Genomic DNA, 16,773 nt, shown 5'->3' on the forward strand with positions numbered 1-16,773 from the left:
TGCAGAAATATTCTTGTTTTGGGGGGAGAGAACAAACTACTTCTGTATGGTTTAACTTCCAGGCTCACCTGGTGGCAGCGTTTGAGCAGAGCCTGGGGAACATGACGATCAGACTGCAGAGCTTGACAATGACAGCGGAACAAAAGGCAAGCTCGAAAAGTATTTGGGGAAGTCTTAACTTCTGTTTCCAGCGTTGTTGCTCGTGCTCCTTCTGTAGTTGTGGGGGGAGGGAAAAAAATCACATACACCGTTTGCCTTAGTTTCCTCAATTGTGGTGATGGCGTAAAATGTAATAAAAATGTTCTATAAAATACTCATTTTCCTCACTGCAATGTTGTGACAGTTGATCAGGGTATTCCTGTAAATTGCTGCTTTGGACACAAGTCTTCAGTATTGCATATTTTTGTAATAAATTTCTTCCCAATGCATCCACACATGTGTATGTTCAAGAGAAACACCAAGAAAAATCCTTGCAAGACAGGCAACATTGGGTTTTTGGACAGTATACTTGAATATACATTATTTCTGTATGTACCGAGCATGTACTTTTTTTTTTAATCGTAATAACCAATCTATTTTGCAGCCTATTGAGGGTGTGCTTCTCCAGGTATACCAAACCTCTTTTTCATGTCCTTGTACATATATATTCCATGAACTCTCTATCAACTACCAACGCTCAGATTGAAATGTGGCTTCTTTGGAGCAGTTAGACACTATCTGCATTTTCCAATGCATCACTGTTTTTTTTTTCTTATTCAAGGACTCGGAGCTGAATGAGTTAAGGAAGACTATTGAACTACTGAAGAAGCAAAATGCTGCTGCCCAGGCGGCCATCAATGGAGTCATCAACACACCTGAGCTCACCTGCAAAGGTGAGAAGCGAGCACTACATTTAGCGACTGTGCGGTGCTCATGGGACCGTAGACCTCTTGGTAATTATCTGATGTAACCATCAGAGATCAGCCTGGTCTCATGACCATGTTCCAGTTATTTGTTTTGGTATCATGTGGGCATTTGAAATGGGTATCTGTGTAAATAGTGAGGTCAATTCTACAGAAGTAAGTGGATGTGTTAGACACATGAGAAGGCGTTTTAACAAAGCTTTTGCATCTTCAGTGTGAGCTCACTGAATTTACTACTTTTACTACTTTTTTACTTTACTATTAAATAGTAAAGTAAAAATTTACTATTTACTACGAGGAATTTTGTAATTCACCCATCTAGACACTGATGTGAAGCAGCAGGGAGCAGAGATCGCCATTTCAGAGCTGTCAGGCACTTGGCTTTATTTTCTTTGGTGTTTTCAGTAATTTCCAATATGAAGTCTGAATGCAGTCCTGTCTTATCTCACTTCCCTTACTTATCCTAGTAATTTACACTTATATCAAATTTCTTACATTAATTTTGGCGCCGCCTCCATTCATACGCAGGACCTGGAGCTGCTCAACCCACAGACCTGCGGATCCGAAGGCAGCACTCTTCGGATAGCGTCTCCAGTATTAACAGTGCTACCAGTCACTCCAGTGTGGGAAGCAACATAGAGAGTGATTCAAAGAAAAAGAAGAGGAAGAACTGGGTGAGTGTATTTTAACAGATTGCGTGAGGTTTATATAAAATTGTCAGAACATGCATGGTGAAATCTAGCCGCTCAGCTCCTCCTTCCTCCCCTCGTGCAACAGGTCAGCACAAGGACTATGCACTGTTTAAATCCTGTGTAAACTCTCTTTTGAAGGCTTAATTGAGTTGTAAGTGATGTATATGCTTGTGTTGACTCTGCCTAGGATTGAATTTTAGTTTAACAGCCAAAAGGCCAGTCTTAAATTAGAAATAGCTGTCAAAGATCAATTCTGGCTAAAAGTAATATGATGTCCAGCCCCTTAGGGAAAACTCGATGTCTGTCATTAAAGTAAAACAAATCCACAATGAGAGATCATTCTACCTTTTTTTTTTTTTCTTTTTGGCTCGTAGGGCTTTCTTTCAAATGAACATGTTAAACACTTTAAGAACTCTGTTTTGAACATTACCGTGGAGTTCTACACAAAAAAAACCCCAATTTTTAAAAATTTATTGTGATGGACATTTATTTTGCAAGATTTTGCAATACTTACCTGTCATTTCCCATTTTTCCTTCTTTGCTCATCACGTACTGTGTACAAGGTACCCTGTACTGGAGGAAAGGTACATTATGTTAAACTCCGTTTTCAATTAGACCATAACTGCCTTAGTGACTTAGTCTGATTGTAGTTAGGACTAAAGTCCCTAGATCCTTTATTGTAGCCAGTAAAGCAATCCACCCCTTCCTTCCCGCTGAATTTAAATCTCCCTGGATCTTTTGGGTGTACAGATAAATCTGTATAGATACAAAATGTGGTTTGAGCTGGTAAACGCTTGATTTGTATTTGCACAATATCCTCTCAGAAATGTTTATGAAACTCCTGAACTGTAAGAAACAGCTTCCTGAGCAGGTTCTTTTTTTTATTTCGCTCTTATCCTGATGGTTTCATTTTGATATCTTGCCAGCTCCTTCATAACAGCAGTATTTCCACTCTGCCCATTAAATAATTGGTTGAACGGAAACAATGGCATCTCCGAATCCTTCTTGTGCTGGTTTATACGTTAGTTATAGACAGCGTAAATTGCTGGAACTTTTAAATTGCTAGCAACTCTTAATTTGTGATACAAACCTTTTGTAATCATTAAGCCTTAGTTAAGATAAACGCTTTTTAAATTTTTGCTTTAGCTTCTGTTCTTTGTTATTGTAACCTAGTAGATATCCTACATCAGCCTACACTTCTCCTTCCTCAGATGACTATTTTTAAAGAAGGTTAAGGAAACATCTCCTTATTATAAAGAGATATAAATAAAGTTTTCATGAAGTAGAAGAAACAGGACAGTATTTTTATGTTGTTATTAAAAATGAGTACATCATTGCTGTAAAATGAAGACTGGAAATTAAATCAGTAATTTACTGAGAAAAATATATAAGTTGAGTCTGATTCACATTGTTTATTCCACAAATACTGAGGAAGTTCTCAGCCAAGATCCTTTTGTTATATATAGAAACAACGCAGCTGTCCATTTGAGCTGAAACACCAGCTTTTCAGCATTTCTCACTGCAGGAGTCTTTCAGCTCATATTAAGCCAGCCTGTTTACAACTTGTAATTTGTGATAGTGTTAAACGGTGTTCATAGAGTATCCTGAGTTGGAAGGGACCCATGAGGATCATCAAGTGCAAACCCTGACTCCACAGAGGGCAACCTAAAAGTTAAACCATGTATCTAAGAGCGTTGCCCAAACGCTTCTTGAACACTAACTGTTGAACTGTAACTTTGGGATGACATCAGTTTAATCACATGAATATTCATTCTTTTTGTTGTTTGGAAAATGGCAGTCACATTAAAAAAGGTTATTTTGGTTGCAGGTAGGTAGAGAAGATTCAGTCTTTTCACCTGGTGAAATACCTGTTCCTGCAAGGAAAAACACAATGTTAACTTGGCTGTTAGCCAAAACATTCTGTCTGAGCTAAGGAGAAAATATAATTTAAATAGATAAGAGATTTGGGTCTGGTGTCCCCCTCAAGTAATGCAAAAAATGACCGTATGTTGTTTGAAACACCTGGTTTTGGAAAACACAGGGTTCCAGTTTTAAAGTAACTGTTCGTCTTTGTTGACTATTGGTCATGTTTGTCTTAGAAATCCAAAGCTTTCCTTATCACTGGCTTTATCTGTTAAAACATGTCTTTTTTCCTTCCCCCACTTCCTTTTGCTTGCGCTTCTTCCGGCAGGTCAATGAGGTAAGGAAGACCTACTTTAAACTATGAGATACAAAGCTAACCCATCCATTTACATCACTAACCATTTCAGCATCATTAACCTTGTCTGAGCCACGTTACATTATAGCTGCAAGTTGTTACAACATCGCTGTAAGGCTTGTTGCACTGAACAGAATTTGCTATGAAATTGTTATCTTAAAAATACAAAGCGTTGATATCCAGTCCTATTGACCCTTATTAATCTCATAAAATAGTTAAGGAAAAAAAGCTTTTTTATTTTTTTTCTACCTGTATTAAAATATATGTGAGTATGGCTGTATCGTTTGGAGTATTTGCATGTTCGAGTTTTTACTCTGTGGCTTTTTTTGTCTGGTTTTATTCTTAATGATGTGCCTACTGTTGTGGTCTTGTTTTTTTCAGCTACGCAGCTCCTTCAAGCAAGCTTTTGGTAAAAAGAAATCTCCCAAGTCAGCGTCTTCTCATTCAGATATTGAGGAGATGACTGATTCTTCATTACCTTCTTCACCAAAGCTACCACACCATAACTCCACTGTTTCAACACCATTGTTGAGAGCTTCCCATTCCAATTCTCTGTAAGTGATTTTTTAAATTTTTAAATAGAAAATGGAGAGGAAGGCATCTTGCTGCATTGGTAGAGGCAAAGAGAAATACCGTGCTTTGGAGAGATCCAATGTTTTCCATGCTAGCTTTACAGGACACCTCTAGGCCACTTTACAGAAACAAGCAGAGGCAAAACGTCCCCTACAGCATCCTGTCCCCTTTGGTTCCTCTGTCTAAGAATCCGCACATCTGTATAAGCTCTGCAAGAGTCTGACAGCTGTTCAGTTACATGCACTGCTAAAACCAGCTCTTCACCATGGGGCCCCAGCAGAAGACACAGTGGGCCAGACAGGATTGTCCTGTAGGTCAGGGCTGGTCTGTTGCCACGGATCAGTCCCACTCCCAAGCATCCCTTGCATTATCTCCCAGAGCGGGGCTGTGTTGTGCTAAGTGTTTTGGGTAGAACCCTTAACCCTGTCATACGGGCAAAAGAAAGAGCAAAGATCCCACTTTCAACTACTGCCTGTTTTGAATGTTCTGTAGTCAAAGGAGATTACAGGCAGAGGACAGAAAAGTTGGATTTATATATTCAGGGAATTAAAGATATGTAAGCTGACTCCCAACCCAGTACCTTTGCATCAGTGTCCAGAAGCCAAAATCATAGCGTTGTTACTGGGTATAATTTAATATTTCATTGGGGTGCTCTCTCAGCAGAACATACTGAGTATGAAGAGTATTTATAACCAGGGTGACCTTGGAGTGCAGAATTAATTGGATCGCTTGCTGTTAATGAAACAAGCCAGGCCAAGTCTGGGATTTTGTTTTCTCTGTTGGCTAAAGACAGCACATATTGTACTAATCTGCAATGATGAGTTCCCAATTAAGTTGACAAATTCAGATAAAGGTAAGGATTTACTGGAAATGAAACAGCATGGTTTAGTGGTGATACAGCTGAACTCATCTAATGGCTTGTGCCTGATGAATGGAGATGATCCGCTCCTCGTTTCTGCTGTACCTCCCCAGCCGCCTGTGCCTGGTCCTTCCCTTGCACTGGCTCTGCTACTTCTCAGGCAACTCCACTGAGCCGAAGCAACGTGCTAAATTACGTGAAAAATAATTTGACAGAAACGTGAACAGGTTTTTTTCCCCCAGGTTGCTGGGTTGGCTCAGCTCAGGGGTCTGATCAGACTCTGATGAGTGCTGGAGCTGGCGTAAGCATGGGGCACGACAGCAGCACAGCCGGGAGCAGGCTGGGGAAGAGGAGTGAGAAACAAATGTGTCCTTTGGGTAGTAGCAAGCTATTGTATAGGCTCATCTGTAGGACCAAACCGTACCCTTCTACTTGTGTGTGTATGAGAATGCGATGTAGACTTTAAAGTCAGGACTTCTGCTCTGCTGCTTAACTCATTTTATGTTCATGGGAAGGTCACAGGCAATCTTGATGCTTCATTTTGGCCACCTGTGAAATAAAGTTAAATAATTGCGTTACCGCACTGTTTTGAGTCTAAACTCACATTTTAGAGTGTGCTTGGAAAACTTTGTAAAACAGATATTCTGTTAATTCTATGAGTAGCTTCGTCACTTGAGTAGGATAAATAAATACAGAAAGTTGTAAGAGGTAGTATTGTGAAACATGTAATTACCAGACAGCCTTACGACCTTGTAGATGTCACGGAAAGCTTCCAGCCTGATTTCAGATCAAACGCATTTGAGTAAGTACCCGAACTTGAAGTTTTGCCCATCACTTGTTTTCACATGAAGAGGTGAAAACAATAGCAATAGTTTCCAGCCGTATAATAATGATGAAATGTTAGTAGCAGAATATAATCCCCTGTGTATTTTTTTTAAAGCTTCTCCAGTCTCTTGAGCCTAACTTGGTGAGTTTCTGGTGACTACAGCAAATTGTGCTTTAAAAATCTAAGGCCAGAAAATTGTCAAATGATGATCTCGTCTATCGTCAGTGAAAATGCTATGTGCACACATCTCATCTTGACACGAAAGCCAAAAGGCTAAACATGAGAAAAGAGTAAATATGCGAACTGAGGGAAGGCTAGAGCACAAGTAAAACTTGTGTATTTTGGCTTATTGGCTTTTTGGTGGGGAAAACATCTCTCATTAACCTGATTTAGGGAGAAACATTTTAAATGAAATCTCCCTCAAAGCATGCAGCTGTGTAGTTGATCTTTATATAGATATACTTACGAATGTGCTGAAATGTTATTCACCCAGAATCTTTTTTTGTGGGAGGAGGGCAGAAAAACGCCACCAAAAATTTTTGAAGCATGAGTGCTTTAAAGCAAGCAGGAATTTATCACGCTTCAATAGGTGTAGAGTTCTAAAGCCCTCCAGAACAGTTCAGGGAAACCCAGCTGTGCACACCTGGTGAGCTTTAAATCTGTCTGTAAACTCATCAATCTCCAACCAACTGCTGTTATTGCCTGCACCCTCTTAATTTATTTAGATTTTGGCTTTAGAAGTTTTCCTTTATGGCAACTACCATGAAAAAAATTAAGACTATCCAATAGTAGGTGACTTCCAGAATTCTGTTTCAGATGCTGATTAAAGAAAAATAACCCTCAGACGTATTTATTTCACTCGTCTCTGATGTTTCCATGACCTATTTAATATCTGATTTATGGTATCACTAGTCCAATAAGCCAAAACTGTTGCCTGCTTCCTGCAGAATAAAAGGGTTTTTTTCCTCCTTTACTTATAAATGATGGAGTAGCACTATCTAAAAAGTAACAAATGGTCTTGTTCGATGTCTGTTTTTCAATCTTCTCCAGTATTTCTGAATGCACGGACAGTGAAGCTGAAACAGTCATGCAGTTACGAAATGAGCTAAGAGACAAGGAGATGAAGTTGACTGATATTCGTCTAGAAGCCCTTAGCTCCGCTCATCAGCTTGACCAGCTTCGGGAGGCGATGAACAGAATGCAGGTAAGAAATAACCCCCCCAAATGTTGCAGTCTATGTTGATGTGTTAAAGATTGGCCAACCTGCCACGCAGTAAAGATCTGAAAGAAGGTAAATTTGAAGTTTTTGAATGCTTACTAAAAGTTATGTCTAGCTTTGTGCCAGTGTTAAACCTTGTAGCTTCATTAAAAGTCAGCTTGACCACATGAATTCTGCTGCCCTTAACTCTGCAGCTGTAACTGTTTCAACCCTAGAAACCTACAGGGAGATCATTTTGTTGACTGTCAGCAACCTCTTAAAATGTTCCAATGCTCTCTGCCTTAACGTCGCTGCGTTTCAGGGTTTAGCGAATTCCCACATATTTATGTTTTCTAGGATACTTTGAAAAGTTTCATGGAAGGGACATTGTAATAATTAAAATCATTAATTTATTAAAATAAATTAAGATGATATGAAAATGGCATTTCTGCTAAACTAGTATTTATTCTTAAGTTACTCGTTACTTGTGTTGCTCTCTTTTAAGTGTACGTTTTAATTGTGCCTTCTAACTCCTGACTTGTCTTTTCAAGAGTGAGATTGAAAAATTAAAAGCAGAAAATGATCGACTGAAATCTGAAAACCACGGCAGCTGTAGCAGGGCTCAGTCTCAGGTTTCCATTTCATCCTCTCCAAGACATTCAGTGGGTCTCTCTCAACACAGTTTGAACCTCACGGAGTCAACCAGTCTCGGTGAGTTTAATGAGAAAGGCAGTGGGCAGGTTTTATCCTGCACTTGGAAGATTTGGTTTGGTTAGCCATGGAAAAATGAAAGCATGAAAATTATTAACAGTTGAGGTGTGGAAATATGTCAGGAGCTGGCATAAAGCCTTCTTTTAAAATGTCGTCATAGGTCTGCTACACCCTAGATCGGAGTTGTCCAATTATGACCTCAGCTGCGAAGAGTCATGTTTAAAGCCATTTAATGGTGTACATTTGCCAGGGGATATGTCATAGGAAGGAAAATACAGAGTAACTGACTAATAATTTTCAATGACCTTCGCTTTTTAAGAGTGATACTGATATTTGGTAGGGAAGTCAGTAAACCTGGTTCTTACATTTTACCTCTGGGCATGTGAAGCCCAGATGTGTTGTGTTTGACTACACTAGACGTGTTGGCGTAAACCAGAATAGTCATCAGTGTTATTAGGATACAGCTGTGAAGCTGTTGATGTTTTCTGTTCACAGACATGCTGTTAGATGACACTGGAGATGGCTCTGCCCGGAAAGAAGGAGGCAGGCACGTCAAAATAGTTGTCAACTTTCAGGATGAGATGAAATGGAAGGAGGTGAGTTGTCTTTCATCCCCAGCTTTGAAATGTAAGTGACTTTGGAATGGGGCAAAGAATTCAAATCCAATCTGTTTTGGAGGCTTTTATTTGCAAAATATTTTTTAAAATTTTCTCTGCAAAATAGTTCATTGGTGTATCACTAGTGATAGCCAAAGCACTAAGCCCCCACTTCCTTGGAACTGCTGAGAGCCAATACTGCCAGTTTAGGTTGTCTCATGGACTCACCTGTAATAGCTTTCTCTCTTACAGTTTCTTGTTGGTGCCATCAGCACTGGCCATGAAGCATGTCGATAACACAGGATTGCTAAACTAGACCATGTGCCAGCGGCGTAGGTGATAACGTTACAATTTAAGCCTTTCAGTAGTATCTCTGAAAAGCAGGCCACTCTTACAGCGTCAAGGAGGTTAGCGGACTAGTCTGCAGCTTGAGATAGCATCTGTTTAAGACTGATACGGTCTTTTAACAAAAGCTGCACAAAGCTCTTGGGCCTTCCTGTTAAACTTCAATAAAATTTTAACTAACAATGGAAGCAATCCAGTGCGTGGGTAGGAGGTGCACCAAAATGCTATAAGCACTGATATTCTGCAAGAACTTAATGGATCCAAACTGGGAGATCTTATCGTTCTAGTTCAAGTTGTCCTCTCTGGTACAAGTTTCCCATTCTGAATGACATCTTTCAGATGTTCTCCGTTCTCAAGTAATTGAAAGAATCCTAAATACCCAAATAAATTTCAGATATTGTAAAATTGCAGCCCACCTCATGTGTGTAATGCGTGCATGAATGTACTACACAATCTTTACCAAGCACTGACCTTGCTATCTCACAGTATGAGTACCTGTAAAAGTGTATTTAAGAAATAATTTGATGTCTTTTGTAATGGGGGGACAAAAATTTGAATAATCAGAAATAAAATTGACTCAGCAGATCTTTCCGTTAAATACCAATTGTGCATTAATAAATTACAGCCCTGAATAAGCAAATTAACAGTAAAACTATATTGCTAATGCTGTTGGACTCCACTGTGCTCACAGTCAGTAATGTTACCACGTGGAAATGATTCCTTACGTTTTAGTTGAACTTGAAGTCTTCTGATAGAAATTAGTTTTTCTTCAATGAATGTTTCACAGTGAGCGCAGCTATAGAAGAATAGAAAAATGAGGTGCGTTCTGTTGTTTTAATCTGCCTTAGAAATCAGAAACAAAATTATCAACTAAAGCGCTGTGATATACCAAACATAACACACAAGTTGTTATATATACATATATAAAAAACTATCTCTATATATTACTACAGATACATATAACCATGTATAATTTCTATATATATATATTTAGATTTCTGTATCCATAGCAGCATTTCTAGAAGTAAATAGGATAAACCTTACAAATGCAACATATTTGATTGTGAAGTCATGGAAAAATGAACATGCCATGAACTTTTTGGCCTAGAATTTTCCTAAGAGTCTTTTTGCTAAGCTGTTCATGCTAATTGTTCAATGCTACTTGTTCATGGATTGATTAATAAATGCCTCTTGCTTAAAATCAGTACCACTTCAGTGTCCTTTAGATTTGTGACTCCAACGCTGTAGAAAATGCTTAGTAGAAAAGAAGGATTTCATATAGCGTTCAGAATTCACCATATAGAGTGGTAGAGATGCACCCTAATTTAAAAAAAAAAAAAGAATAAAAAGGGGGGGGAAAAAACCCAGCGTTTTAATTACATTAAACAGACTTGTCTGATACAGTTAGGATTTATTTATTAACTTAAATTCACATTTCTATGCCTTTAGGATTCGAGGCCTCGCACCTTCCTCATAGGCTGCATCGGAGTCAGTGGCAAGACCAAATGGGATGTTCTGGATGGGGTTGTAAGACGGTTGTTTAAGGTTAGTGAGTACAATTTGCTGTGTGCTTGAATTCTCCCATTAGATTTTGATGGTACCAAGTGATATTTAACTTGCTGTGATTATTGCTATTATAGCATAGAACAAAGTCTGAGTGATTTCAGTGCTGCTTAACTTTTCGTGTCCCTTTTTCACCCTAGGAGTATATCATTCACGTGGATCCCGTGAGCCAGCTGGGGCTGAATTCAGACAGTGTTCTGGGCTACAGCATTGGAGAAATCAAACGCACTAATAGTGCAGAGACACCTGAGCTGTTGCCCTGTGGCTATCTAGTTGGAGAAAACAACACTATTTCAGTTACCATCAAAGGTAATTACGCTTGACCTGTCTGTTGTAGTTCTCACTAATTACAGTTTTATCAAAGCTTGCTGTGTCAAGAAACTCAGAGGAGTAGAAACTTTTTATTGTGTTTCTTTTTCCCGTCCCTGCCTTTTATTTACAGGGCCTTCTGTTTTCATTTGATAAACACAGCACTTAAGAGTATGTTAAGTCTATAAATTCAGCAAATTTTCAACCTGTAACAGTAGGACTAATTACACACACAGCATTTTTTTCTCCACGTATCTTGAACTGATGCCTGGAGTTGTCCTGGAGAAGACCTCACACCGCAGGGGACGTAGTGGAGTTGTTTGAGCAGCAAAGTAGCTGCCAAATGAATAAAGCCTCAGAATTTCATTACATCTTTGTAACAGCTATAGTTGTTATTTCCTTCATGCAGAGTAAAAAAAATTCTTGATTTAACTTGCTTGACTGGTCACGCTGAAGAGTCCCTCCTTAGGCACCAGTAAGGAGGGATCGCAGAATTCATGGGACACCTTAAAATCTGGATTTTTTCAAAATGTATGGTTTTCAGAATTCTCATCGATTTCATTATATCATACTGATAAGAATTTAATGCTTATATTTCTCATATGGTTTCTCATTTTGTTCCTCAGGGAACCATTTTTATATGAAAACTATGCTATGAAACTAGATTTGAGGGGAAAAAATCCTCAACCACTGCATTTTGAATGTACATCAGTTTGCTCGAAGTTACACCGGTGAAATCTCACATAGATCTGCATACAGACAGTAGAGTATTTGAGAGCATTGCCAAACACTCTGCAGCTCAAGCTTGAAATTTGACTGTGGCATTGAACTGAAAGTAGTTTGATTTTTGAATATTGGTGTAAAAAAATCAATTACCTTGGGCAGCAAATCAGTGGGCAGGAAGACAAGCCATGAAATATCTCAATTTACTGAGGCTTGATGTGAGCCCAGCGTATTCTGCTTACTTAGAATACATTGTCCAATAGTAAATCCCAACTGAAATATTGCTTAAGGTCTAGCCATATCTGCAAAGCTGCAGTCTGATTTTATATTTAATTTGCATTGGCTTGACTTGTACTTTGAAGGTTCATGTGTGATAACAGTTTTCAATAAAACAGAAATGTATTTAATCAATTTATGGAAAATCACTTTACACATACCTTTGAGAGATAAAGCTGCCTATATAAATATTTAATATTCCAAATAACTATCGAGGTGCAAACATTTCTGTGTGTGATCTGCCAGCTTTCCTTTCTGCTGTTTATTTTGAAGCACTGTGTATTTTCCCTGAGCCAATTCTGCATAAAGTGACTGCTGACATTGCGTAAGTGCTTATCAGTAGGAGTTTTATGTTAGAAGAGATAACTATCAGCATACAGAGAAGGAGTTTAATTACAAGTGTTTGGGAAAGCAGGGGGAGTTGATGATAGCTGGGGGTTTTTTGTCTAGTGATTCAAAAGTAAACAGGTAAATTCTGGATGAACGTGTACTGTACATGGGGAAATACTGCAAAACGGATGGTTTGTGTGTGAAAAATGTGGCCTGGAATCATTTGCACAACAGCTTTCATAGAGCCTTAGACACTGTAGGATGCAGCTGAGGACGCTGAAAACTGGGAGAGCTGACGGAGGATCCAGGCTAAGCCCATTAGGTCACTTCTGTACTTGTTTTACCAGCTTTATATGTGCTCCTCTCGACCTCGGGGGATACCAGAGTGGGGAAGGGATTTATCTCTGAAGTGACAGCTTGGTCAGGTCAGATCTAAATCTGTTGTTTCTAAGTGTTATTTTGGGGGTTTCTCCTACTATTACTGGGCCCAGGTACATTCACAAAATCACATTCTTAAGTTCTCCGGTTTGACTATCTAGTCATTTCAACTAATCTGGATTTGTTCAAACTCCACTAATGGGATTGCTTTGCAGCATTGCAGCTACTTAGTAAAAAAAAAAAAAAAAAAAAAAAAACCTTTTAAAAATGCAGGTAATTTGGATAAAAATTTGGAATCCCACTAAATGAGGAATCTTTTTCTGTTGCAGGTATCTGTGAGAACAGTTTGGACGGTCTGGTGTTTGAATCACTGATCCCAAAGCCTATACTGCAGCGTTATGTCTCTCTCCTGATGGAACATAGGCGGATTATCTTATCTGGTCCCAGTGGCACTGGTAAAACATACCTAGCAAACCGTCTGTCTGAGTATATGGTCCTTAGAGAGGGCAGGGAGTTGGCCGATGGCATTATCGCAACGTTCAATGTGGACCATAAATCCAGTAAGGTGAGGAAACGGAAATCATCCCTGCACAATTAATGCTAATGTATATAAAAAATGAGAGACTGCTCTCTTATTAATCCATCACAAGCTGATTTTAAACTTACCTTTCTTTTTAAAGTGTTATGTTAATCCTGAAGGGAATAATATTTGAGATTTTCAGAACCGCAGATTCACCTGATTGTGGGCTTGAACTAGCAGGCTTCCAGGTGTATATTTAAACACCTAAAGGTGTCATGATTTTCAAGTGGTTAGAAGCCTGAGAATTGCTGAGGAAGTTAAACACCTGCATAAAATTCCCAGCAACTTAAGCAATCCCTATTGCATGTGGGCGTTTTTCCAAAAACCCTCAAATGCATCTCTAGGCTGTCAAGAGTTTCTGCAGCTGCAAGTATCAGCAGCTGTAATCTGCATACACTGGGTTTGGGGTGACTGTTGTCCAGACACATTCCTGCACCAGCAAGGCATGTCTCTGCTTTTTTATGTGCTGCTGGTTTTGCTGAATATACCTCCAGTGAACATCTAGATTAAAGGAAAAAAAAAAAAAAAAAGCTCCATATTTGATGGCCTTAGGTACATTTTCCTCTGGAGGATAGGGACGGTTGAAATTGTGGTTGTACACCACTGGTATAATTTGAGCCGTGCTATGGAATAGATGCTTTAAAGCTGCTGAGAGCATTTCAACCACACCCAGTCACCCAGCAGCAGCCCCACAAGCTCATTCTTCTTCCACGGCGTTACTGAAGGCATCCGAATTTGGCCTCTGCTGAGGGATGCTTTATTCCAGATTAATTTTATCGGCCGTATTTTGATAGAAACACAGTTGCAAGAAGATGTAACAAACCTAGCTGGAATGCAAAGTTTGATTTGGTATATAGAGAGTTGGAACAAGTTCCTGAAAAGAAGGAAAAATATGTTTCAGACCTCTGAGTGTCAGATTAGGACAGCACGAATGAAAAAACACAAACCAAACGACAAAATCTTACCCCCCCTTTAAGCCCTTTTCTCACACAGGATTTCTGATACAGTCTTTGAATTTTCAGCATAACCTACAAAAGAGAAAAGAAACCCATATTCTTCTGTTTTCTCATGGAAAAATGTGTGCGTTTGTAAGATGGCATGCTCTTTTGCTTTAGATTTCATGACAAAGCCGGTAGCTTATTTGTCTTAACTGGATTTTCAAGGAGCATGATGAAAACTCTCTTTATTTTTTTTCTTATTCTTTTTATTTTCTTTATATATGTGCTTTGCAGGAACTCCGCCAATACCTGTCCAACCTAGCAGACCAGTGTAATAGTGAAAATAACGCTGTGGATATGCCTCTTGTAATCATTTTGGATAATTTGCATCATGTTAGCTCCCTAGGAGAGATCTTTAATGGACTTCTAAACTGCAAGTACCACAAATGGTAAAGAAATAATTTCAGAACGCATTCCAAATTTCAATACTGCAGTCAGACCACCGCTGTTGCAAAATGTGATCACAAAACTGAACTCTAGATTAATTTGGTAAAATGGACTGAGATGGCCAGACCGTCCATATTATGGACAGCTCTTCAGAGGTGTTTTTCTTCATAAAATGATCAATTCCTCTGAAATCAGTAATAAAAAAGTAGTAGAGGGTAATTTGCATTCAATTCATGCAGTAGATCTTCAATGCTAAAACCCCATTTTTAGTGAAAGTTCCTGCTTTGAGTTTTCTGTTTTGCTTTCAGAATTTGATGTTCTCAGAAGTCAGATTCTGAGTAGAGAGTTTGGTTATAAGTAACTACAAAAACCTTCTTTGACAAAAGAGGTTTGAATAACCTTTTTTTATGTTGAGATCTTACTAAGAAGTTTTTTCAAAATTTACAAGTATGATTTGCTTGATTTTTTTTTTTTATTTTTTTTTAATAGTCCATATATTATTGGCACAATGAACCAAGCCACCTCCTCAACGCCTAATCTTCAACTTCACCACAATTTCAGGTACTGTTTATTCATGTTTCTTATTTATGTTTGTGGGCTGGCAAAGGAGTAATGGCTACTGAGTCATCTGAAATTGTTCTTATCAGCTGAAACAGCAAACTGAGAAAGAAATACCATTTGCTACTAGCTGCTGCCCTAACATGTGCAACTCTGTTGTTAAAGTAACTGTGGTTCATAAAACTTTTCCTTTTCAGAGGGTTAAGATATTTGATCCTCTAACAAATTTGAAATAAGATTATAGGCAAAGCAGATACTGAATGAGAAATAAGCTGAAACAATGCACAATACAAATTGTTACATCTAGTGAACTCATCATTCCAAAATAATTTTTGCTAAGAAACATATGTGACTGCGATAACCCATTTTGATCATGATAATAATCTAAAAGTAATAAAAGAAATTTAGCCCAGAATAGGTATGTTCAGTAGCATGAAAGAGAAATAATGGACGTGTCTGCTGTTCTGCCGTAGATGGGTGCTATGTGCTAACCACACTGAGCCGGTCAAAGGCTTTCTTGGCCGTTTCTTGAGAAGAAAACTAATTGAAACAGAGATCAGTGGCAGGATGAGAAATGCAGAGCTGGTTAAAATTATTGATTGGATTCCCAAGGTCTGGCACCATCTGAACAAATTCTTGGAGGCTCACAGCTCCTCTGATGTTACTATTGGTAAGTGCTGTGCTCTGCCCATATGCCCAGGCATATGTAAATGTATGTATTTTATTTCCTTGTACATCCAGTGCATTCCTGTACATTTCCTTGTGCTATATTGGGTAAAAAGCGTTCCTTTAAAACCCTACTTTTAGATGGCAGTGTACTCTGAGACAAACTATACTTTTTCTAAGAAAAAAGGACTTCTTTCTAAGTCCTGGATACAGACTGTGTTATGAAATCTGGTTCATTTTTCACCTTGAAGGCTATTGTTTTTCAAGTTGATTCAGAGGACTTTTTGAGCTCTCGGGAAGAGCAGTTCACAAGATAGCTACTTATGATCGCTCATCCTTGGCTTCTTTCTCCAGAGAACTGGAAGTTGTTGTTTGATCCTATTTTGAGGCATGTCATGATCATGATTTGAGTGTAATACCTGAATTTCCCTTTCCAGGTCCACGGCTCTTCCTCTCCTGTCCAATAGATGTAGATGGTTCTAGAGTTTGGTTTACTGACTTGTGGAACTACTCCATCATCCCATACCTTCTGGAGGCAGTTAGAGAAGGGCTACAGGTGAGCAGGCAAAAGTGAAAAATCATAGGTCTTGAATGGTATCTATTCAAAAGGCAACACAGCACCGGACAAAACTGAATAATGGCAACCTTTTCTGTAGATACAACTTTGCACACTGAATACCTGCATGTCTGTGAAAATGTAGCCTAAATTGTCGTTAATTTCAGGCAGAATTATTCTCTTCAAGTGATTTTGAAATATGAAGTGGAAGCACTAAAAATCCAGATTAGATTTTTTTTTTAAAGGTGTTTAGGTGCCAAACCACTGATGTTTTCAGTGGGGGGAGTTAGACACCCAGGTATCTTTCAATAATCTGTTCCAGAAGCACACCTTAAAATGGTAGTGTGCATCTGAAAAACGTTTGTGGTCATTAACTTAGTTATGCAGGATTTTCCTTTGTAAATCAAATCTTTCAACAGAGGAGGAACAAAGCTGTGTATGGAGAGAAACATACTAATGAGTGACAGGATCAGTATCAGTGACATTTTGATTACTTCTCAGTCTACAGGATGAATTTTTTAGTAGATTC

The 16,773-nt window shown here is 38.7% G+C and overlaps 1 protein-coding gene across 3 annotated transcripts in view; it reads left to right on the forward strand.

Annotated features, from left to right (window-relative positions):
- The window catches only part of NAV2 (neuron navigator 2), a 435,335-nt gene that overhangs the window by 409,048 nt on the left and 9,514 nt on the right, over window positions 1–16,773 (forward strand). For all 3 annotated transcript variants that reach the window (XM_072865147.1, XM_072865145.1, XM_072865146.1), the window contains exons 21-34: window positions 63–146; window positions 761–872; window positions 1,431–1,576; window positions 4,194–4,366; window positions 7,121–7,274; window positions 7,820–7,979; window positions 8,475–8,575; window positions 10,370–10,465; window positions 10,624–10,792; window positions 12,829–13,064; window positions 14,312–14,466; window positions 14,954–15,025; window positions 15,496–15,692; window positions 16,126–16,244. In XM_072865147.1, the coding sequence (XP_072721248.1) occupies window positions 63–146; window positions 761–872; window positions 1,431–1,576; window positions 4,194–4,366; window positions 7,121–7,274; window positions 7,820–7,979; window positions 8,475–8,575; window positions 10,370–10,465; window positions 10,624–10,792; window positions 12,829–13,064; window positions 14,312–14,466; window positions 14,954–15,025; window positions 15,496–15,692; window positions 16,126–16,244 (1,974 nt within the window). The remainder of the gene's footprint in view (window positions 1–62; window positions 147–760; window positions 873–1,430; window positions 1,577–4,193; window positions 4,367–7,120; window positions 7,275–7,819; window positions 7,980–8,474; window positions 8,576–10,369; window positions 10,466–10,623; window positions 10,793–12,828; window positions 13,065–14,311; window positions 14,467–14,953; window positions 15,026–15,495; window positions 15,693–16,125; window positions 16,245–16,773) is intronic.

The sequence above is a fragment of the Ciconia boyciana genome, chromosome 6 (assembly GCF_034638445.1).
Source record: "Ciconia boyciana chromosome 6, ASM3463844v1, whole genome shotgun sequence".
Classification (NCBI taxonomy): Eukaryota; Metazoa; Chordata; class Aves; order Ciconiiformes; family Ciconiidae; genus Ciconia; species Ciconia boyciana.